Here is a 24,331-nt window from a genome sequence, read left to right as displayed (position 1 = left end):
GTTTTACCAAATATGTATCAGCATGTTAAATATACAACCAGAGGGGAAAAAAACTCTAGGCCACCTTTACTCCACACACAGAGACACGTACAAAGCTCTCCCTCGCCCTCCATTTGGCAAATCTGACCATCATTCTATCCTCCTGATTCCTGCTTACAAGCAAAAATGTATGCAGAAGCACCAGTGACTAGGTCAATAAAAAAGTGGTCAGATGAAGCAGATGCTAAGCTACATGACTGTTTTGCTAGCACAGACTGGAATATGTTCCGGGATTCTTCCTATGGCATTGAGGAGTACACCACATCAGTCATTGGCTTCATCAATAAGTGCATCGATGACGTCGTCCCCACAGTGACTGTACGTACATACCCCAACCAGAAGCCATGGACTACAGGCAACATCCACACTGAGCTAAAGGCTAGAGCTGTTCTGCTAATTCTGCTATGCCCTCTGACGAACCATCAAACAGGCGAAGTGACAATACAGGATTAAGATCGAATCGTACTACACAGGTTCTGACGCTCGTCGGATGTGGCAGGGCTTGCAAACCATTACAGACTACAAAGGGAAGCACAGCCGAGAACTGCCCAGTGACACGAGCCTACCAGACGAGCTAAACTACTTCTATGCTTGCTTCGAGGCAAATAACACTGAAACATGCATTAGAGCACCCGCTGTTCCGGACGACTGTGTGAATCACGCTCTCCGCAGCTGATGTGAGTAAGACCTTTAAATAGGTCAACATTCATGGTCTATACTTGACGTGTATTGTAGGTTTCTCACTTATGGGTGGCACAAATTGCGATATGGGGAGGGGAATTGGCAGGTATATGCACATTCAATAGTGCAGTATTTACCTCGGATAAAAAGTGTAGTGTTTTTGCGGACATTACTGTAGTAATTACTATAGTATTCTACAGTATACTACAGTTTACTATATAATTATATAGTAAGTACTGTAGTATTCTATAGTAAACTGTAGTATTCTATAGTAAACTGTAGTATTATTATTAAACTGTAGTATTCTATAGTAAACTGTAGTATTCTATATTAAACTGTAGTATTTTGTATGTGGGGAAAAGGTAGGTGCAGACACGTATGGCTCCTATATTACTTGTGGGTAGAGGTGTATCATACATAACTGTGTGTGTGTGTGTGTGTGTGTGTGTGTGTGTGTGTGTGTGTGTGTGTGTGTGTGTGTGTGTGTGTTTAGCCAACCTGAGCCTGGCCCCTTAGTGTGTCATGTGTCCCTTAGTGACAAATCATCTGAGGGCCGGAAACAGCTGTTCTAATTTGGGAATTTTGAGAGTTGGTCATTTCCTCTGAAAATTGAGAAGGCAAGGAGGCACTCCACTCCCCATACCCCGCAGCACCTCATCCCAACCCTCCCCACCGCAGTCCATGAGTAAATAATACACACCCCATTACTCAGAGCTTTCAGGTTTTACTGTGTCAAGGGTTTACAGAGAGAGTGGAGATTAGTTCGCGATCTAAAACCTTGCAATTTGAGATTAGGCTACATTTAGCTATTGCTGTGTACTGGTACTCTTTACTGTCTGTATCAGTCTAATCTCACAGAGGGAACCGTGTTTCATTTGAGTGGCATGTCTTCAAACTGTACATGTGGAAAGAACATTTACGGCCGTTTTCCAGCTGTCTGTCAAACGGGTCTACGCCCCTTTAATCATACCATTGGTTTAATTTGCACATGGGGTGTTTAGTCATTGGTCTGTTTTTTGTCAACACAAAGCAATCCCCACTTCTCCCTTGCCCTGTATGTGTGTTGTTGAACTGGGTGAGGTTCTACTTGCGAACGAAGGAGAGAAGTAAATAATTTAAATGTCTCATCTTTCTTGCTAGCCAACTAGCTTCCTAGGACGGAAGTTAAGCTAGCGAGACAACACGAGACCCCCTAACTACTCAAGCGGAGGCTCGTACGGAAACGGGCAGTAGGAGTTTGTAGTTTGACATTAGCTAGCTAACGTTGGTCATTCATTCATTCAGACGCGAGGTGTGGGATGGTTTTCTTTTGTGTTAGCTATAGCTGGATAGCTACTCCGTTTGCTATGGCTAGCTAGCTTCTGCATTTGACAGCAGTGACCGCTCGAGCTACATCATGCGATTCCGCAAGGATACGATCCTCACCTGTTTTCTAGCTATCAAGACAAATAAGATGCTCGCTTGTCCAAGGGAAGTAGCCACATTTGATTTAAAACCGTAGTTGGTATTAGGGAATAAGGCGGACACTGATCTTGAGAATTGGCTACTGTAGCCGTCATTGGCTATCTATCCTCGGCGAAACCGGTTTGGTAAAGTGGCTAAAGTGATTGCTAGCATAGCTACATTTGGATGCATACGGAAAATGGCATCAACAAAGGCAAAGGTTGGGATAATTAATGAAAGCAACTCCATTCGTGAGAGTGCCAAGACCTGCGCGAGCAGTCCCATGTTGTTGGCCGAAGCAGCATCGTTAACACTGAACAACAGGACATACTCACTCGATGACCTGGACACCATTTCCACAGTTGGTAAGTTTAGGCAGCAAGACAGTATGTTATAGTACACGCACTGGTGAAACTGGTCTGTCTATCACAGGGCTTCTCACACTATCCTGCCTATCAACTAGGCAATATAGGGCATAAGCTACTACTGGTACATGTGTGGCTCGTGCAGAACAGCACAAGCAATGAAAGCCAAGGCGACTATGTGATCAGCCATTCCATGGAATATGACATGGTGATATGCTGACCATGAAACATCATTCAACTCTTGAGTCAGAAGATAGCTGTCATGACTCTGTTCGGTCTGCTACTTAATCTGTCAACCGGAAGTGGACAAGGATGTTCTCGCTTTCAGTCAAGCTCACCCATAGGTTTATTGCCCGCTCTGTGGCCAATCATTGAGGAATTCATAATCCCACACGGTTGCTGGGCTCTTCAACATTTTCTTGACATGGTATTAGGGGAAATATCTGTGTACATCTAAGGGATCAAGAAGGATTAATGGTTGCATTGCATACATGAAATAACCAGCTTGAGAAGTGAAAGCTTAATGGATTAAACTCTTACTTCCCTTATCAGATTTTGCTACATTGAAACCCTTTGCACTAGTCTAGAGAGGGTGAGTATATATTTTTTTTGTAAAAAGGAACTAGCTATATTAGTAAGGTGAGGTGTCAGATGTTCGTGTTGTTATTGTGAGCAGTGCCCTGTGAATGTCAAAGTTCATGTTTGGTCCTGCTCACTTGTCTGGGCATGTAAGTCCTTTCACTGCATGGGTAATGTTTCAGCAGACTCAGCTGTTGAACTGTGTTTTTTTTCACATGGGTGGAGTCCACTCTGTGGTGAGTCTAATGCCAGAAACCAAGAATGTTAAAACAACATGCACTACTTCAACACTGAACACAGGCTACTGATCACGAAAACCACTTATTCTTTTACAGCGCTCTCATATTTGATTCATGACGAGACGGACACTTGGCTAATAGAGAATTCCCATCTCATTCTAAGCCCACGCGATCAGGGAAAGCATGAAGCTTAAAATCCCAAGATAAAATCATCCAATTTGCAAAGCCTTTTGTTAGATGATGAGAGGGATTTAGTGCTTATGACAAATCAGTTACATGTCTTGACGACTGCTTTTGTCTAATGGTCATTGAAATAATGAGGCACCTGGTTCTCACGTGACATTCGACGCTTACAGGCATTTTGCCCATCTTTCGTGCATAGGAAATGTTTTCTGGTGATGAGGCAGAAATGGTGGGTCCTAAGCCTACATCAAGATACGTGGCCACTGGCCAAGTGCATTGAGTAGCATCAACGAGCTAGGCTCTTATTATTCCACGTCTGGCCTTGTTCCATCAAATATGTAGTGCCAGTCAAATCAAATAAAAACACGGGCCTATCTAGTTCTGCTCCCACAAAATTAGAACAAGAAACATTCTGTATTCTATTCAAATACATGTAGGCTAGCATCCAGCAAACCAAGAATCTGACCAAATGAAACACCTTAGCTGTGAAAATAAGTGTCACTGTTTCTCACTAATTGATTCAATTCAGGTCTGGAGCAAAAATAGGTCAGCTATTTTACCCTTCTTTTCCAAGTTAGCTAGATCTCTGGTTTGTTTCCATGAAAAATACCTCACGTTGGTGTTGAGAGAAGCATCCATTTTGTGCCATTTGTTATCATATAGCCTAGCTGTTTTTCTTTTTTTGGAAACACTATTCAGTATTCAGTACACCATGCAAAGTAATCAGTGCAGTATTTGGTGCATATCACTTTACCTCAGGCGTTGCTCTATTGGAGAGAAAAGGACAAACCAGGCTTGACCCACTTGCAGGGGAAAACCTATGTCACATGGCCAAATTAAATCATGGGACATTTCTGGTGGTAATCACTCAATATGATGAAAATGGTATATACATGCACACATCTAAAAATGCAACAGGAGCTACAAAATCAGCAGGAAGAAAAATGTCAGTTTGCTGCTTCCACAAGAAGATTAGGCTACTTGAGGGAACAACAAACGGTGATCGGAAAAGGACATTACCATATGTCTTTACTGTGCTGACAGGTACTAGGCCTAATCTCTCTAGACAGTTGGCTTCTGCAGCAAGGGTTCCTTCTGAATACAAACAAAATATTGATTAAGCTGTTGCCTAAAGACGACGCACATGTCATTATTAGCTCATTTATATTGAGCAAGGTGCTCACTATGTTTGCCAAAATATTTTCTTTTGCTGTTTTTCATGCTTTAGTAGTGTAGGCCTAAAGCCTGCTTGTTGGGAATCTCTAGATAAGTAGTACTAGGCCCACGAGGAGAGGACAAAAATCCATAGAATATCCATCTGATTGTGCTGAGTGTACTAGAACATATCTGCCTTGAGGCGAAATATTACACCAGCAATGTTTTCAGATATGGTAGTGCTGCTGAGCTCAGAGTCAAACCTGGCCGTTATCTAACCTCTGTGTTATCATATGATGAGTAAAAAGACAAAGGGTTTGGGCTTTGTTTGCTTGCTTGCTTGCTCCTATTAGATTACCATGGAGACTGAGAACAGGGAAGGACACAGATCCCTTGTATGAAGTAAGCCCAAATGTGCTAGAAGCCAACATTCCATGACTCTATCGGGGGATTGTGAGTCCATCTCTCTGTTCTCTGTTTGTCTACTCCCTCTCTCCTTACTCACAGTGAAATATGACTAGGCATAGGGTGTTATTTTGTACTCCTCTTGAACAGGAGATGGGAATAGAGAAACAATTTGAATTGTTGACTGAAATAATGAGCTCAGACTTGTAAAAGAGTGAGAAGACAACTCAAGGAATCTTGGACAGTTCTTCCAGATTCGACCTCTTTAATTGATGGAAGGGTTGAAGACATGTCAGAGATAATTGAATGTCAAAAACATCACAAATATAGCATTCTGGTTTCATGATCTGACTTAACCACAGATCTCTTCTTGATTATCAAATCAAATTGTATTTGTGCCGAATACAACAGGTGTGTAGACCTTACAGTGAAATGCTTTCTTACAAGCCCTTAACCAGCAATGCAGTATTAAGAAAAATAAGTGTTAAGTAAAAAATAATTGTGGTTGATTTGTTGCAGAAATAATCTGAATTGAATGTTGCTCTATGACATGTGGGTGTGTGTGACAGAGAACTTAACGCCTTGTCTAATGACTGTTCCCCTCTCTCCTTGCTTCAGGCACAGGGACCTTTGGCAGGGTGTTCCTGGTGAAAGACAAGAAGAGCAGGGCGTTCTACGCTCTGAAGGCTATGAAGATCCCCGACGTGATCCGGCTGAAGCAGGAGCAGCACGTCCACAACGAGAAGGAAGTCCTGACGGAAGTCAACCACCCCTTCCTCATCAGACTGTGAGTGTCTGATCACCTCAACACCACATAGCCATTTATGCTATGTTTTAAGTTATGCTATCATAACATAAAGAGAAGGAAGTCCTGACCGAAGTCAACCTCCCTTTCCTCATTAGACTGTGAGTGTCTGATCACCTCAACACTACCGCCATCATCAGCCACAGATCTGTTGGAGGTGGATGAAATATATACTACCGTTCAAAAGTTTAGGGTCACTTAGAAATGTCCTTGTTTTTGAAAGAAAAGCACAAAAAAATTGTCCATTAAAATACCATCACATTGATCAGAAATACAGTGTAGACATTGTTAATGTTGTAAATGACTATTGTAGCTGGAAACGGCAGATTTTTATGGAATATCGACATAGGCGGACAGAGGCCCACCCATGTTTTCCAATGGAAAGTTGTGTTAGCTAATCCAAGTTTAGAAGAAAAAGAAACGCACACCTATTAAGGCGAGGTGCTGGCTAACGGAGTAGAAAACTAGAAAATAAGGGAGAGCCGCACACTCTAGGAGCTCGGATGCAAAAATGTAATATCCAACGTTTCGACAGCCAAGCTGTCTTCATCAGGGTATGAACACAAACACTGCAAGATGACTCGTTTATATAGTGTCAAAAGACACACAGGTGTCTGTAATCATGGCCAAGTGTGGCCTAATATCATTGGTTAATTCTCAAATATAAAAATGGCATACAAAGAACAGCATACAAAAAACAAATGGATAGCATACGATCATAGATTCATTTTAGACTACACAAGTTTACAAACAATTACAATGGCAAAGTCACAATAATCACAAGAATGGCTTCAGATCAAAGTCTATGTTGAGACCGAAGGGTGCAAGGGTCTTTAAATTAAAGATCCAGGCATCCTCTCGTTTTAACAATAAATTATCAAGGTCACCCCCTCTCCCAGGGAGGGTGACATGTTCGATGCCAATATAACGCAGAGACGAAATCGAGTGGTTTGCTTCCAAAAAGTGGGCCGCAACTAGGTAAGTCAAGTTTTTGCACCTAATGGTGCTACGCAGCTAATCCAAGTTTATCATTTTAAAAGGCTAATTGATAATTAGAAAACACTTTCCACTTGTCCTCTACAACTGTTTTGACAAGGCCCATGCCACGTGCTGTAAGCTGAGCAAACACTGCCTCAGACTACCATGTAGTTTAACTCTCTACATCCAACCACTGTAGCCCGACAAATATTTGTGTTTGAATAGAGTCACCTTGTTCAAATGTACCGGTGTGTTTATTTCCTGTTTATACCTTCCAGGTTCTGGACCCACCATGACGATTGTTTACTATACATGCTGATGGACTACGTTCCAGGTGGCGAGCTGTTCAGTTACCTCCGTAGCCGCGGGCGCTTCAGCAACACCACGGGCCTCTTCTACTCCACGGAGATCGTGTGTGCCATCGAGTACCTCCACTCCAAAGAGATCGTCTACCGAGACCTGAAGCCGGAGAATATACTGCTGGACAGCGAGGGACACATCCGCCTCACGGACTTCGGCTTCGCTAAGAAGCTCTCGGACAGGTATGATGTAATGCCGTAGAGTGCAACTTTGTTGTCCGTCGAAACGGAAATGTCTCTTTGGACTGTGTTATTATATTTCCAACCTCCCTGAGACCGCGCACACACACACACACACACACACACACACACACACACACAGAGAGAAACACACACACAGAGAAACACACACTAGAGACTGGAAGCAGCACAGGGTCAGCCGCAGAGCAGCGTCCCGTATGAGCTGTTCGTCCCCACAGATATCATCCCATCTGGGAGCAGGTGTACTGCACAGCCAGGACATCCTTAATTGTTAGGCATTATGCCCCCTAACAAGTCATAACCAGGATATTATTAGATTGCCATGTTAATTGTGGGAGTGAATGCTGTTTGTTTTTCTGTCTCATTGTAAGACTATGACACGTTTAGGAATTGTAGCCATACAGACATATTTGCCTGATTGGTACAGTAGGGATTAGAGGTCGGACGATTAATCGGAATGGCCAATTAATTAGGGCCGATTTCAAGTTTTCATAACAATCGGAAATCGGTATTTTTGGACGCCGATTTGGCAGATTATTATAATTTTTTTAAATTATATATTCTTTAAAAACATTTTATTTTTTTACACCTTTATTTAACTAGGCAAGTCAGTTAAGAACACATTCTTATTTTCAATGATGGCCTAGGAACGATGGGTTAACTGCCTTGTTCAGGGGCAGAACGATAGATTTTTACCTTGTCAGCTCGGGGATTCAATCTTGCAACCTTACGGTTAACTAGTCCAACGCTCTAACCACCTGCTTTACATTGCACTCCACGAGGAGCCTGCATGTTACGCGAATGCAGTAAGAAGCTAAGGTAAGTTGCTAGCTAGCATTAAACTTATCTTTATAAAAAACAATCAATCAATCATAATCACTAGTTAACTACACATGGTTGATGATATTACTAGTTTATCTAGCCTGTCCTGCGTTGCATATAATCGCTTAGGTACACGTTGCTCCAACATGTACCTAACCATTAACATCAATGCCTTTCTTAAAATCAATACACAAGTATATATTTTTAAACCTGCATATTTAGTTAATATTGCCTGCTAACATGAATTTCTTTTAACTAGGGAAAATGTGTCACTTCTCTTGCAACAGAGTCAGTGCATATGCAGCAGTAGGGGCCGCCTGGCTCATTGCAAACTGTGTGAAGACTATTTCTTCCTAACAAAGACAGCCAACTTCGCCAAACGGGGGATGATTTAACAAAAGCGCATTTGCGAAAAAAGCACAATCGTTGCACGACTGTACCTAACCATAAACATCAATGCCTTTCTTAAAATCAATACACAGAAGTATATATTTTTAAACCTGCATATTTAGCTAAAAGAAATCCAGGTTAGCAGGCAATATTAACCAGGTGAAATTGTGTCACTTCTCTTGCGTTCATTGCACAAAATAGTTTCCTAAGGCTCGTATTTCTGTGTGTTATTATGTTATAATGAAGTCTATGATTTGATAGAGCAGTCTGACTGAGCGATGGTAGGCACCAGCAGGCTCGTAAGCATTCATTCAAACAGCACTTTCGTGCATTTTGCCAGCAGCTCTTCGCAATGCTTCGAGCATTGCGCTGTTTATGACTTCAAGCCTATCAACTCCCAAGATTAGGCTGGTGTAACCCATGTGAAATTGCTAGCTAGTTAGTGGGGTGCGCGCTAATAGCGTTTCAAACGTCACTTGCTCTGCATGGGTTACGCTGCTTCGTGGGTGGCTGTTGTCGATGTGTTCCTGGTTCGAGCGAGGAGAGGGACGGAAGCTACACTGGCAATACTAAAGTGCCTATAAGAACATCCAATGGTCAAAGGTATATGAAATACAAATCGTATAGAGAGAAATAGTCCTATAATTCCTATAATAACTACAACCTAAAACTTCTTACCTGGGAATATTGAAGACTCATGTTAAAAGGAACCACCAGCTTTCATATGTTCTCATGTTCTGAGCAAGGAACTTAAACGTTAGCTTTCTTACATGGCACATATTGCACTTTTACTTTCTTCCCCAACACTTTGTTTTTGCATTATTTAAACCAAATTGAACATGTTTCATTATTTATTTGAGGCTAAATTGATTTTATTGATGTATTATATTAAGTTAAAATAAGTGTTCATTCAGCATTGTTGTAATTGTCATTATTACAAATAAATAAATACAAAAATCGTCCGATTAATCGGTATCGGCTTTTTTGGCCCCCCCAATAATCGGTATCGGTGTTGAAAAATCATAATCTATCAACCTCTAGTAGGGATATAGATATCCTTCCGGGAGTTGTCATATTACACGTCCATATAATATTCACATGGAGGGGAATCCTCGCTCTATCTAAGACGGAATCCCAAAACATGAGGAAAAAAATGCAAAGCTGAGATGAAATTGCCGTTGTTTTGTTTTTATATTAGCGTTACAAGCAGCTAGTCCTTTTCGGTAACCTCCGTAGGATTGGAAAGCTGCAGCACTCGGGTTAAAAGAGTTTTGTATCTGCAGTGCAGTAGTGTAGTGATACTGCAGTAGCGCTGGTGTTTTGCAGGGAGCCTCGCTGTACACAAACCTGACCCACTGACATGTAAACAGAATGGACTAAGATTACATTTTCTCTGGCCGGGAGAGTAAAACAGAGTTCGAGTAGATGTCTCTGATGTGCAACTTGTGACCCACTTAAAGAAATGGACGGCAAAAGAAATTGCCTCGAATGCGGCGAGAGTGTGAACAACAAACGAATGAGCGAGCTGGCTGCCTTGCCACTGGTGGGGTTCCTCGTGTGTGTGTGTGTGTGTGTGTGTGTGTGTGTGTGTGTGTGTGTGTGTGTGTGTGTGTGTGTGTGTGTACGTATGTGTGATTAGTTTAGGTGGAACATTATCACACCACACTGTTGATGCTTCCACAGTGCCACCTAGTGGCACAATAGAATGGACCTGCTTTAGGTTCTAGGATGTGCTCAGAGGTTACCGGTTTATTAGACTAACTTTTCCAGTCGTAGAGCAGCGCTCTGTCCAGAGAGTACTCTGAGTCTGAGGTAGGTACTGTATGCCTATCTGATAAAGGTTGCAATGCAACAAAAAAAATCTACAATTACAATGCAAGCTACATTTTCCACTTGCAACCAAAGTGTCCCGTTCTCGTTCACTTCAAAATGTATAATAAAGATGGAAATGAAATCAGGGACCTTGAGCCTGCCCCTTAAACAGAGTAACCATTTGCATACAAATGAACCATCACCACGGCAACTGAACAAGAGTTATTTTCCAGAGGGCCATTTCTTTATACATTTTTTTTATTCAGAACATTAAAACATCTGATAAAAATTATAATTTGTTGTGTCATATTCTGCTCCCCACTTCAGATTTTCTCCCTGGCCAGACAATAGTGGTCAAGGGTTTTATATGTCCTCCATACAGTGTTAACCAGCTGTACTATTGAACCAAAGACATTGATCTACCAATAACACAACCAGAACTTCCAGCAAACTAAAGCTCCGTCACTCTGTTGGATCCAAATACCATCCGATAGTACTGTGAGATCGGGCTACACACGTTGTATTAGTTATACCATATCAGTGTACATACTACTTTGAGATCAGCCTGCATAAGCTACACTACTACTGACTGAAGGACCAGTCGACTGACAGCTGATACTATTATGAGAGCAACCTACATACAGGACACTACTATAAACGGCAGGGTGATTACTTTACAAGACTGGGGTTGTCTTTCCCTGTATGTAACAGAAGTCTCCTCTTCTAGGGTAAACTCATTGGAATGTGCAGTGTGTGCTGCGTACAGGGTGACCCTTGGGGAAACCTAGGCTTAGAAGGATCATCAGTCAGACATGATTGGCCACACAGCCAAAATAAACGTTGTATGTGTGCGCGTGTTCCTGTGTTCTGTTGTAGTAACGTAACATCTAGAATTGAAATAGTTCAAACTGGTATTGTTTCTCTTTTATGTCTCTTTCGGTCTCTCTCCATCGCTCCATCCAGGACGTGGACTCTGTGTGGAACCCCGGAGTACCTGGCCCCAGAGGTCATCCAGAGCAAAGGTCATGGCCGGGCGGTGGACTGGTGGGCCCTGGGGATCCTCATCTTTGAGATGCTGGCTGGGTGAGTAGTAGTGTCCTGTCCTCTGACTGAATGGGAAGGACTGGTGTTGAGCTGGACACTAGTGGCATGAGTCCTGACTGGGCAGGGGTTTAACTGAATACTGTAATGTCCCCTGACAGGGCAGGGTTCAACACCAGGGGGCCCCAGTCCACCAGAGGACAAGATGACTGTGTGTTAGTAGCAGGGGTTTAACTGAATACTGTAATGTCCCCTGACAGGGCAGGGTTCAACACCAGGGGGCCCCAATCCACCAGAGGACAAGATGATTGTGTGTTAGTAGCAGGGATTTAACTGAATACTGTAATGTCCCCTGACAGAGCAGGGTTCAACACCAGGGGGGCCCTGTTCACCAGAGGACAAGATGACTGGGTGTTAGTAGCAGGGTTTGGGGTCAATTTCATTTATATTCAGAAAGTAAACTAACATTCCATTTCTCCTCATTGATTTTTAATAAAAAATATTGGAATCGGAATTACAGTTTACTTCCTGAATTTGAAATAGAATTGACCCCTTCCTAGTGTAGTAGTATGTATGAAGAGTGGCTATCATCTATGGACAATGGGCTCTGTCTATGAACATTGGGTAGTATCCAGCAGAATGTCTGTGGCGAGTCAATGGTGAGACAAGTGTGCTGTTATTCAGCGAGTTGACCTCATGAGGTTACGTCACTCGTAGTGGGCTCAATTCCAAGACCAGTCTGCCTTGTGTTTCTGTGATGACAGAGGTGGACGGTCATAAGGATGAAAGGAAGGTTACAGATTGAAGAAAGGTCAAAGGTAACTTATTCTGACACATTCCCACGTGTGTGATCTGTGGAGACCAAGGTTTCATAATAACAAACTCTGGTGCCTTAAAGCTATGCTCTCTCGTCTGAGAAGCCCACTCAGTCACTCATTAATTCAAGGCCTACAGAAGCACTGCTGAAATAGGATTTCTATAGACAGACCGTAGTTGTACCATAGCTTAATGACACTGGAAATGTGTTCCAAATGGCATCCTATTCCCTATGTAGTGCACTACTTTTGAACAGAATCCTGGTCAAACGTAGTGCACTACATTGGGAATAGGGTGCCCTTTGGAACACAGACAGTGGCGCTGGGCCCTTTAGCTATGGTACATCTGCGGCCTGGTGTCTATAGAAATCCTAATTCAGCAGTGCTTCTGTAGAGTACACTGGCCTTGAATTAATGAATGAATAAATGACTCACTGACTGAGTGGATGTCTGCTAGCAACATATAGCATCACTCATGTGGCCGGCTGCTCTTCCACTCCTCTTTGAGACGAGTGCACCAAGTTAAATGATTTGTTCTATAGAGCCCAGCCTACACATGAGTTAAGTGCTTGCTTTTTGCTTATAATCCACATGCATTTCTGCAGGCGTCACATAGGCTACATATACTAGGCTAAATATGTAGGGCCTAGCCTATGTATGCACTCACTGAACTGTGAGTCGATAAGTGTCTGCCAAGTGCCATATTATTAAGCAATAAAGCATGAGGGAGTGTGGTATATGGCCTATATGGCCAATATACCACAGCTAAGGGCTGTTCTTACAGCCTTTAGCTGTGGTATATTGGCCATATCACAAACCCCTGAGGTGCCTTATTGCTGTTATAAACTGGTTACCAACGTAATTAAAGCAGTACAAATAAATGTTTTGTCATACCCATGGTATACGGTCTGATATACCATGGCTGTCAGCCAATCAGCATTCAGGGCTCGAACCACCCAGTTTATAATATTACATAGACAATGCGTTGGCTAATACAATCCATGGAAGCAAGCGAGAAGGGCTCTGATAGCGTACTGAACATAACACTATCACAGAGGTTTCCAACCAGGGGTACTAGGACCCCTGGGGGTACTTTGCCTATCCACAGGGGGTACTTAAGAAGACTCAGGAGACAATAGGCCTACTGGTAAAATGCACATCAGGGGGTAAATCACGTGTACTCCAGCAGAGCAAAATTCAGTTGGTGGTACAGTAACAGGCAGTGGTTCCCAACCTTTTTTCGATCATGTGAATTAGTCGCTCCTAGGGGGCGCTAGTTATTATGACCTTGGTACAGTACACAAGATGGGTTTGGGTGTTTTTGTTTTTGTTTTGCTATGGAAATGTAGCATAGCCCTTATCCCCCAGAGTGGGTAAAAATGTTAAATCTGAGATTAGACTTCATATCTACGCCTTTCGATTAAAATCAAAGTTGATAGGCCTAGAATGTTACATTTATTAAATATTTTTTGTATTTTACATATTGATTATATCTATATGAATATAGAAACGTGCGACTGGACAAGAGTGGTAGTGAAGTCAGTGAATCAGAGGTCTTTCTGTACGTGCCTCTTCACCTCACCCTAGTCTTCATGTGCCAGTGGAGAATTCAGTGGCTTTGGCTTCTAGTGAAGAAAAATGTGACCTTCTCCATAGCATTCGTCACACTGGCCTTTGAAGTGTGCGCACACATTCAGCGCTCCAGGAGACAAAAGCTCCCTTCAGAACAACACGCCCTAAATGTTGACTGCCGCGTAACTGTTTTGTCAAAGGTCCTGTAGCTTCCGTAGTGGAAGAATGTAGAGGGGGGGGCTACTGAAAGTTACGCGGTGGGGTAGGTTTACACACTCAGACATCCAACCGCCCCAGGGTCCTGACTTCTGGGAATAATCATGACGAGTTCACCTGTGCACTTAGCTCCACACACACTCAGTCCAGCCCTCCTGTATCTTACATACACACACCGACACACACACACTAACACACACCGACACACATAGACAGTCCAGTAGGCTTGTATCATCCTGTATCTAATCCTGCCTGGAGGGGGAGCCTGCTCTCCTTAATGACAACAGCCCTGTCTTTGTGTGTGGTCCTCCCTCCCTCCCTCCCACTCACATCACAACATCTTATCTGGTCAATGTAGCCGATTCCAGTTCCATGTGAACCGGAAACAGTTTTAATTTCTCAACTTATAGGCCTAACTGTTTTTCTACAACATATGGAAGATGGATATTCTTGAGAGTACTCTTGTCCATTCTTGCTGTAGCTGTGCTAGTTTAATTCTACTACTAATCTACTGGCGGGGTACCTGGGGGAGCGGGGTGGTAGCCTGGGGGGGGGGGGTAGTCTGCACTTGGCCTCCCTCCCTCTCTACCATCCAGTAAGAGGAGGACCCATCAGGACAGCAGCTCTCTGTTGGTTCATCCTTTGGCTCCCCTCGTATTCTACCAACGCCCAGACTCTTCCTCTTTTTCCCCCTCCCTTCTGCTCTGACATTCACTGTAGAGACCTGTCCCTGCTAAAGACATTACATTCCCCTTGGCAACGAGGACTTTATTCTGATCTCAGGTCATGACCAAAAATCATTACCGGGCATTATTTATCCCTTCCTTATCCTGTCCGTATTAGTCATTTCAGTTTATTGACAGGTTTTGACTGATGCGTGCCGTCATCCACTGATGCAGTTCACCTTTGATCGTTGGTAATATGTCTTACCGTCTTAACAATTGCTTAACACGATGGACTACTGTATGTTTAAGCTTAAACTCTATTGGACCTGGTTTGCTACTGGAGCAGTACGGAGAAATGAAAACCACACAACTGAATAATTTAGGAAAAGAATGCCGGCTTGTATAAATAAAAATGCTTACAAAAAAATGAATCGCCTTAAGTAAATATTGATGTGTGAAATTTGTACGATGAGCTTAATATGAATGAAATACATCAATAGTACAATAGACGTAGATATCGGCCATACATCCTGCCTATAGTTTACTAGGGCCCGCCCAAGGGTCTTTCCGATTTCATTGTTCAATAGAAATACAATAAATATGAATCCACAGAAAAACACAACCCAATTCACAAATACTGACTTATAAACCACTATGACATGGAATGAAATGTGACTGTGCCTATCAGAGTGTAGCATGTGCTTATAACAATCCCACTGCAATGTATGATGCAATGATGTCTTGCAAGAAAAATCCTACCACACCATAGTTGGCAGTGCAAATTCAGTGTTCTCCAAGGAAAAGAAATCTTCGCATGCAAAATCTTCTTATTGATGTCCTGGGTTCGGGCGGCTCGCCATCCTTGGTGGAACTGAATCCATACTCAAAAAAACCTGACCAAATCCTGGCATCAATCTTTTCCCTCAATCCCGTCACAGCACGTTCGTATAGATAAGTGAGTGTTAATATCCAGTTCTCTCTTTTTAGTTCAGAATTTGAAACAACGTTTTTCTTCCATGGAATGGCAGTGGCTCTTCACGTTCCGTTCTAGCTCTTTTCTTTTTCCTTTTTTTTGCATGTTGGGGCCAACTGATGTATAGCGTGAGTTTAGGAGAGGGACTAAGAGAATATTGAGTTTTGATAGGATCACAACAAACTGCTCGCCATGCAGCTTCTGGCAGCTGATTTGTAATAGCTGTCAACTTAAACATAGCAATATAGTATAATGTGTTTGATTACTGGAATCTCACTAGTAACGATAGGTATTCAACATTAGTTGGTCTGTGTTACCCATCTAACAGCCTCCAGGCCCCATTCCACGGGCAGAGGTTTCTGACTCCTCAGTTCGGCAGCCCCCTGTGACAAACTGGTGTGATTATCCGGCTGTCTGCTGCATGTGTAATGTATTTAGCTAGGCTAGCCTGGCCCATTATGTAACGCAGTCTGCACGGTTAATGGCTTGTCCAGGCTGGAGCAGTGCTGGCGAAGCATTCACCGTTAAACCATCGGAGTCACCAGAATGCAGTTGATTTGGTCTGAGGAACTACAGCTCTGTACTACAGAGACACGTAGGCGAGTGTGTTCATACATGTGCGCAGACACACTACATACACACACACAGGGTCAAACGGCACACACAGGTCACCAGATTAGTTATTTAAACTGTAGGGTCACGTGTTTCACTGCTTTGTGTTGCCGTGTACTTTAGTGCAGCCCTTTCAATTTTCTGTTTATAGCTAGGTTTCCATCCGTCAAAAATCTGAATCAAAATAATATATGCATTTTCCCACCACAGATGTGTTTCCATCAAATTGATTTGTTGCGGATAAAAAGCTGTGCGTGTTGACATGGGACATATCAAAATAACTTTTGCGGTTCAATTCCCGTGACCAAAAAATAAATACAGGTAAATGGGTTTCCATCTCACTTTCAACCCTACTGATGGTTTTGTCACAAAAAAAAATTGCATTTTATATAGCAAATGTGCCTACTCTGGTCTTGACAGCTCACAGATGGCGGGTAGGCAACAAAATGATGAGATTGTAATGGACAAAAAAAGAGATTATTTGTCAAACAGCAGCCAAGCATCACCACCTTGTGAAGTTCATCATAACTTACTTCATCTGTAACCTAATAAACTGCATGCTTTCCCATGCCGTAGTGGGAGGACATTTCAACATTTTTCATAATTTAGTAATCACCGGTTGAGGAGAGAGGACTGTTTTCTGACATATTCTTTTATTTTTCCCTCCAGGTACCCACCGTTTTTTGATGACAATCCTTTTGGTATTTATCAAAAGATCCTCGCCGGAAAGCTGGAATTCCCGCGGCATCTGGATTTCTATGTAAAGTAAGTCGGACACACACATACACACACACACACACACACACACACACAAGCACACACACACAAGCACAAGCACACACCCAAGCACAGGGGATTGTGCGTGAAATAATGTAGGGAAAGTACCCAAAGTCTACCACTACCTCGGCACAAATGTATTCCATTATGATACATAATATACGATAAGCCATCTTATATCATTTCAACGTGAGAGGAGAATTTATGGAAGTTGTTTTTCACATCACATTTCAATCAGATTTTTAGATTTAGGTCTTGGCATGCAAGAAACAAAATGTTCCTGAGATAAGTCCTTCTCCAGACTGTAATTGGAAACAACCGCATCCACCACACTCTCTCTACCCATAACAAACAGTGTGTTTTGGAAATGCATTATTACCAATACTCATGATTAGGACCTGACAATTGGAATTTATCAGAGGTGCATTGTGAATACCTTTAGTTGTGTATGTGCATCTGGGAATGTACTAAATCCTATATTTAACCTATCTCTCCAGTGTAGACGTGTGTGTGTGTGTGTGTGTGAGACCGTGTGTGTGCCTGCCCGCGCACTCAGACAACGGATCTACGTGTGTGTGCTAACGGCTGCGTCACACAGAGCAACCATCCTCCCAAACGACCGGGTCAATCAGCCTCCCATGCAGAAGATGAAGAGCTAGCTACGCTGAATGTGGGGTGTGGGCCCTCACTAATGACACACCCTGCTGAGTTGGAACTCGTCCTTTTAAACCCATCACAACCGTCACACTGCTCCTCAGAACAGCTGGGGGTTGGAGTAATGTGAGGAGATTACCAGCTTTAGGAGGAGAGGTCCTGGGACGCACTCAATCAGCCCTGACACACTGGCCCAACCGGATACCTGGGAGAGGCCACACACACACACACACAGTGTTACCTAACGCACATACACACACAGTCCCGCTGCTACCAAACACACACACACACACACAGTCCCACTGCTACATAACACACTAACAATAGAGCCCCCAAACACTTAAGCCGTCTATCTTTTGGCCACCAGACAGACAGAAGGGTTTTCTTTTTTTAATATTCCCTCCAGCTATATCACTGTCACTTTGACCCACTCCCATCCATCCATCAGAACTGATGGGTAGAACCTGAGGCAGAGTTGCGTGGCTCTGGCTCTGGCTGTGTTTGTCTGTCCATTGCAGTAACTATTTTCTATCGCAGAGAAGATAAGACGTGTTACAGTATTGCTGAACCGGTGTAAGACCAACTTATTGTAAAGTGTTATATGCCATTCAAATACGCCATTCTAAATATGCTGTATTTAGTAACATCACTGTGCAGGGCTTTCTGCATAGAAAAGTCTTGGGGGGGGGGGGGTGCAAAGTGTTTTTTCAGGCCGCCTTAATCCAAACAGAAAGAAAGAAAGATACAAAATGTTTTCAGTGTAAACTTAAATGACTAAAACCAGATAGAAACTAAACCAGATAGAAACTATGAAGAAAAGATAATGGGCCTATGTATTTTTAAATAAGAGAACTGTCGACTAACAATCACCAAAATAAAAACGAGAATCAAAAATTCAAAAAACAATGCATTCAGGAGTATTTTTGTCATGGCATGGGGCCCCCATTTGATTTTGTTATAATGTTTGAGTCACTCAGATAGCCTAAGTCATGGCAAAATGTGTAGATCTGCAGGAAATGTGCTTTAAAACTGCAACAAAGGCAAAATGTGTAGAATTCCACAAAAATGTTGGTCGGTGACTTCACCATTGGCCATTCCTACCACCTAAGCCCCATTTTGATCCAGAAAAAAAGCCTTGCTGTGTGGTATATTTCCATAGAAATGTACAGTGACATTGTTTGTCGCTTGCATATTGCATAAAATAGAATTGTCTCAGATTGGGCAATCAATTGGGGTTAAGGAAAGTTGCATTTCCCCTCTACGTTTTAATTTAACCAGGAAAAAAACTGTTGATGTTAGAAATGTCTTTTGTGAGGGAGACCTAGCGAGAGGTCAGCAGGAAGTAGCCAGTGTGTACATACAATTACAATGGTCATTGACATTTTCTTTTAATCATTGCTTTAAACTCTGATTAAAGTCTTTAAAGTCTTTTGTAGTTCGTTCCAGGACCAAGGAGTATTATAGGAGTAGGATTGTTTCCCCATTTCAGTCCTTGCCCTAGGAACTGTAAAAGAGGGCACTGAATGAGAGCGGAGGCTGTCGGATTGTGAAGTTGTTGTTAGTTGGGAGGATTTTAAGACACTAAAATGCAGACTTTCGATAATCGGATAGTATATTTACGTCTGCTGGCATCTCGTTGGTTGTGAGATATACGTCAGCTTTATTGAAAGTTCACTCTGTCAGCGCCGGCCGCATATCATCGGAAAACTTACACTGTCATTTTAAAGACAAATTCATCCCTAAAGTATGCCTACTCCAGCATCTTCATAGTTGTGAAAAGTTTCACTTTAAAACCTGTCACTTTCCCTCAATTAAAAGAGAGGGAGTGAAAGGGCAAGAGCGAGAGAGATGTTTCTGTCAGGATGCACCTCACATATACACACACACACACACACAGGATGTACCGCTCTGGTACCCCATGGCACCTTTATGAGTCCGTCTGGTTATCTGTTGTTCCAATGGCCAAGCTCCTCCATCTTGTTGTCAGCTTTTGGATTGAAACGGACTTCTTGGCTTCTGACTGAAACTGCAGACCTGCAGTAGATCTGCTGTCTGAACACACACACACACACTGCTGTCTGGAGATAGATTGTCAGTGTGAACTCATTGTAACTCTCTCTCTGACTGTCTTTCTATTGTTTTCCAGAGATCTCATCAAGAAGTTCCTCGTCATTGACCGAGCCAGGAGGTTAGGCAATATGAAGGTGAGTTTCAAGATCAAATAATTATTGGGATTCGATTTCAGAAATGTTTATTGTCCCAAGCTATACTAAAACATTACATGAGAACAGATACACAGTACTAATTAAACAGAATTCCAAGTATTTTGTTCACTCGGCAGGTTGTGGAGTGAGTCTTTTGCAGTTTGACGTCACACTCTCAACACTGAGACGGGAAAGGAAAAGGCCTAGGAAGTGACTGAATGTCTGCATTTGGTTCCAATTAGCTGGATACATAGAGGAAGTTGTTGTAGAGGTAGTTTGCACCGTTGAAGGGGTGGGAGGGGACGGCAGGGGTTTAGGGGGATCACAGAAAAACCTATTTCCCCTTCCTATGCACTGTCAGTAAGTCAGTCGGTTCATTACTTAGTCCTGCCATTTCAGCATGACTGGGCATTCTATGCAAATATGAATTATATCTTGCTGAAAAGATGCCCCCTTTGGTAGCCAGGATGTCCACTGTAGTAGTAGGAGTGAAGCCAGTATGCACAAGCCATCTGCACAGGAAATGTATAGGAGGCAACAGAGAAGCTGTGTTTGCACAGTGAGAAATGGAGTCTCCCTCCACAATGAACACGGTCTCTTGGTAACGCCATATTCCCTTTTATAGTGCACTAGCTTTGAACAGGGACCATAGGGCTCTGGCCGAAAGTAGTGCACTATGTAGGGAATAGGGTTCCGTTTGGGTCGCTGTGTCACTCAATGAAGTAATTCCTCTTGCGTGAAATAATTTATTTTTACACCACTGTGATGAACTGGCTCTCCGTCATAACGGGAGGGATTTTATTTTTGAACTGCACAATACTGCCCATTCTGCTAGACACTGAGCGGTCCAAAGTAGGCGCCATGCACATCTTAACTCTCATGGCGAACTGATTGTTCCTTGTTTGCTTGCCACCGTTGTGTGCAGTATATGTATGCCTCAGGAACACTGCAGGCCTGGTTTTTACTCATCCACCTAAGATGGAAAGACAGAGTGAAAGAAACAAAATTTGCATTTATCTGTTTCAGACTTCTATTCCCTGTAGTCTACCGACATTTTATGATTCATTCATTGGAATCATGTATGTATCTGGCACTGACGTTCAATCGAAGGATAATGTCTGAGTGTTTTGAATTACACTGTTCAAAGGCATACGAGTCAATGTGGGAGTATATGAAGGCTCTTTTCAATAAAACAACTGTTGGTAAGCACAATGATTAAATAAACATAATTCGGCACACAGTCTGTTATTGACTTGTGCCTCAAAGGGTTTTCTGAGGAAAATGTGCTAGTTAGCTGACTAGCTAGCTGACTCATGGAGTGGTCTAGCCACACACTCCCAGTATACAGGGTGAATCGCCACAGACACCACAAAGCGTTTAGAAAGAATGAAGTGTTTTGCTCTAATTATTATTATTTCAAACCATTTATTCCAGACGAGAAGAACGTTATTTATCCTCATTCCAGATTGTGTCGAGTAGACCGCCCACAGACGGCTCTGATGCACAATGTCTTCTCTTGCAGAACGGAGCAGACGATGTGAAAAAGCACAGATGGTTCAAGTCTATAGACTGGGATGGTGTACCTCTGAGAAAACTGAAGGTCTGTCACGTTGGCTATATTACACACACGATCATCCAGACACATCAATGGGAACACTCGTAAAACATACACTTTATTTTCAGCATATACTGTTTTCATTAAACTCACCATTTAGAGTTGATATACTTTTTTGAAAATGCCTGCTTTTTTTAGCTCTTTGATGTATCCAGCGTCACATTTTTTTTTGTTCCCTCAGCCACCCATAGTTCCCAAGGTGTCCCACGAAGGTGACACGTCTAACTTTGATGCCTACCCCGAGGACGAGTGGAAGAAAGACGCACCTGTGCCTGCGAAGGATTTAGAAATCTTCAAGAACTTCTAAAAAAAAAAAAAGGCGGAAGTAACGAGAGAAATACTTCGAAAACATATAGGTCTTGTAGAGAAAGACAAGAACTTTTAGATCTTGGAAAAGGTGAGTCCAACTTCTAGATGTTGAAAAAATATAGAAAGACTTCTGGATCTTGCTGAATAACAGAACGACTGGTAAATCATCTGAGATGTCACCATTGTATGGTCAGCAAGAGAACTTCTAAGCTTCCAAGTCCCAGAACTTTATCTTGCTTGAAGACATTGATGTGTTCCACATTGGGTGGAAGAGCAGGACAGAATTGACCTAAAAATAACTAAAAGCATCATCATATCACCACAATATTTATCTATCATTAATTTATTTTTGTTTGAAAGAGTTTTTTTTCACTTAACTAAAACCTCAACCCTCTGTCCTCAGTTTCTTTGTTTCTCTGAGCCTTCTCCTGTTATGCAAAAAATAAAATGATGGTCCTCTTTGAACCAAAGGACATTGTTACTGAAATGAATATGTTTAAAATGCAATAATCAGGAATTTTATATTTTGTTGGGACAAAAAGGTTCCAGTTTTCTTTGTTGGAACTTGTGGGACTCAACCAACCGAGCAAAGCTTATGATCCAAAAATTATCACGCATACAGTAGACTCAGTATTGAGCTGTACAGTAAATGGAATTTAGATATGTGGTTACTATATCCTTACTTAGTAGACTGTACAGGATATGTGTCAATGAGAAAGTACAAAACTTGTACAGGAACGTAGTACAATATCATGCCAAGTGGCCGCTAGTCAAATAGGCTGTTAAACTTGTCATTTTGAGCTGTAAGTACTTGGTTATCTATCGGCCAGACTTCCGTGCATGTGTGCATCAAGGCCAGACCAGAAAGCACTTGTAAACGGTGCCTTTGGATGTGACATATTGTATGTCTTCTTCTTTTCTCCTGACAAGCTAGTGGTACTTTTTCAACTTTATTTATATCACACACACTGTTTATACTTGAGCTGTGCTGTTGAAAACGTTGACTGTTAATAATAATATACGTGGAATAATTGTTGTGTGGAAGAAGTGTAGCTAGTTGCTATATGTGGAATCGGGGTTTCTCCCATCTTTTTCTTCCGTCCACCTTGTCCTATTTTGCTGTTCACGCAATAACAAAAAAATATCCTTGTATATTGACTGGTATGTCTATCTTTCTCTAGGTCTCTTTCACGTACTATAAAGAACTGTAGAATACAGATCTCCAGCTGGTTTCATGTATAGCCAAGCAGGAAGTTGTCTCAGCAAGATGCTTGGCCATCTGCTTCAGGCAGCCAATAAACTTGTCTTCTCTCCACCAATCATATCACTGGCCAGTAGAAAGCACATCATGACTAGACACATCATAGTACAATCACAAACTGTCTCTCACACTTACTTAGTAACACTGAAGTCATTCGTGTCCCTTTTAGTCAACTTAAATTATTTGAATTGAACAATTTGATTGCTTGTATGTAATGTTTTATGTCGTTTTCTTAATAACCAATTATGAAACAATACTCGGTGTGAGTTTACACTAAATGGACCGAATAATTAGGACTTTTGGTCAACGCATGTATTGTTTTTTTGCGTCTTTTTTGTGTATCTAGGGATCTAAGTGTGTATCTAGGGAATTTGCTTTACAATCCTCAGCCTTTTGCCTTTTTTTAAGATTTTGTTTATGTATTAGCAAAAAGAAAACGAATATGAAAGAAGAAATACTGTACTTTTAGGTCAATACAAGCATATGATATTTTATACCCAATACCATTTTACCAATGCCTTTTGTCAAAGTGTATAGATTGTTTTGATTATTATTTAACAGCCTACCTTACAAACTTTGTATGGCCTTTTCATATGGTTAATGTTGCAGTACTGTATTTAACTTCGTGAGATACTGTTTAAAAGATCCACACAACCAGGATTAAAAACACCTCCTATCCACTGACTCAACAACTGATTCTCTTTCCTCTCAGAAGTGTGATTATAACATATTGTGATGTATTAATAGTGTTAACGATTTGGTAATTGCTATACTTTGCTTTCTGATAGGCTCGGTAGAATTGTCTCCATATTGCTTACATCTATGTAATCGTTTCAGATGTATCAGAGTACTTGGGGTGGTAGGAGCCAGGGTTAGATTTGTAATTCAGCATAGGATGGGATTTTCTATTTCCACGTTGGTTTTGTATATACTGTAGGCGACATGTAAGTCATGTGACTGACTGTTGTCTGGTTGGCCAAACACTATTAGAATATCAAAACCTTTAATCTTCTCTATGATTCAATAGCTCTTAGCTGGCCTTAGAAGTATTAGCTACCACTATTTCAAGTCATCAGACAAATGAGCTTCGGAGTGTTTCCGTCGGTTGGTAATTTGTCTACAAGTTCACCGGCCTAGTCTGTATCTACCCAACATTGTAAT

At 42.0% G+C, this 24,331-nt stretch overlaps 1 protein-coding gene across 2 annotated transcripts; it reads left to right on the top strand.

Moving 5' to 3' along the window:
- Positions 1-1,753: 1,753 nt before the first annotated feature.
- LOC106574269 (cAMP-dependent protein kinase catalytic subunit PRKX) lies at positions 1,754-23,854 on the top strand. 2 transcript variants are annotated; one of them, XM_014150055.2, is made up of 8 exons: positions 1,754-2,528; positions 5,708-5,876; positions 7,151-7,414; positions 11,420-11,539; positions 17,020-17,115; positions 19,928-19,985; positions 21,508-21,585; positions 21,782-23,854. In XM_014150055.2, the coding sequence occupies exons 1-8, from the start codon at positions 2,363-2,365 to the stop codon at positions 21,905-21,907; spliced, it is 1,077 nt and encodes a 358-aa protein (XP_014005530.1). In that variant the 5' UTR covers positions 1,754-2,362; the 3' UTR covers positions 21,908-23,854. The 2 variants fall into 2 exon arrangements, with proteins under 2 accessions (XP_014005530.1, XP_045553550.1); XM_045697594.1 differs by lacking the exons at positions 19,928-19,985; positions 21,508-21,585; positions 21,782-23,854 and adding an exon at positions 17,625-19,921.
- The last annotated feature ends 477 nt before the right edge of the window (positions 23,855-24,331 follow it).

Source organism: Salmo salar, chromosome ssa16 (genome assembly GCF_905237065.1).
Source record: "Salmo salar chromosome ssa16, Ssal_v3.1, whole genome shotgun sequence".
Taxonomy (NCBI): domain Eukaryota; kingdom Metazoa; phylum Chordata; class Actinopteri; order Salmoniformes; family Salmonidae; genus Salmo; species Salmo salar.
The sequence above is the reverse complement of the archived record's forward strand: the minus strand, read 5'-3'. Positions and strand labels throughout refer to the sequence as shown.

Excerpts from the sequence above, each read along its gene's own strand:
- LOC106574269 (XM_014150055.2), top strand. The coding sequence starts at position 2,363 with ATGGCATCAACAAAGGCAAAGGTTGGGATAATTAATGAAAGCAACTCC. Across the intron at positions 2,529-5,707 it reads GGACACCATTTCCACAGTTG|GCACAGGGACCTTTGGCAGG; the intron begins GTAAGTTTAGGC and ends TCCTTGCTTCAG. Across the intron at positions 19,986-21,507 it reads GGAGGTTAGGCAATATGAAG|AACGGAGCAGACGATGTGAA; the intron begins GTGAGTTTCAAG and ends CTTCTCTTGCAG.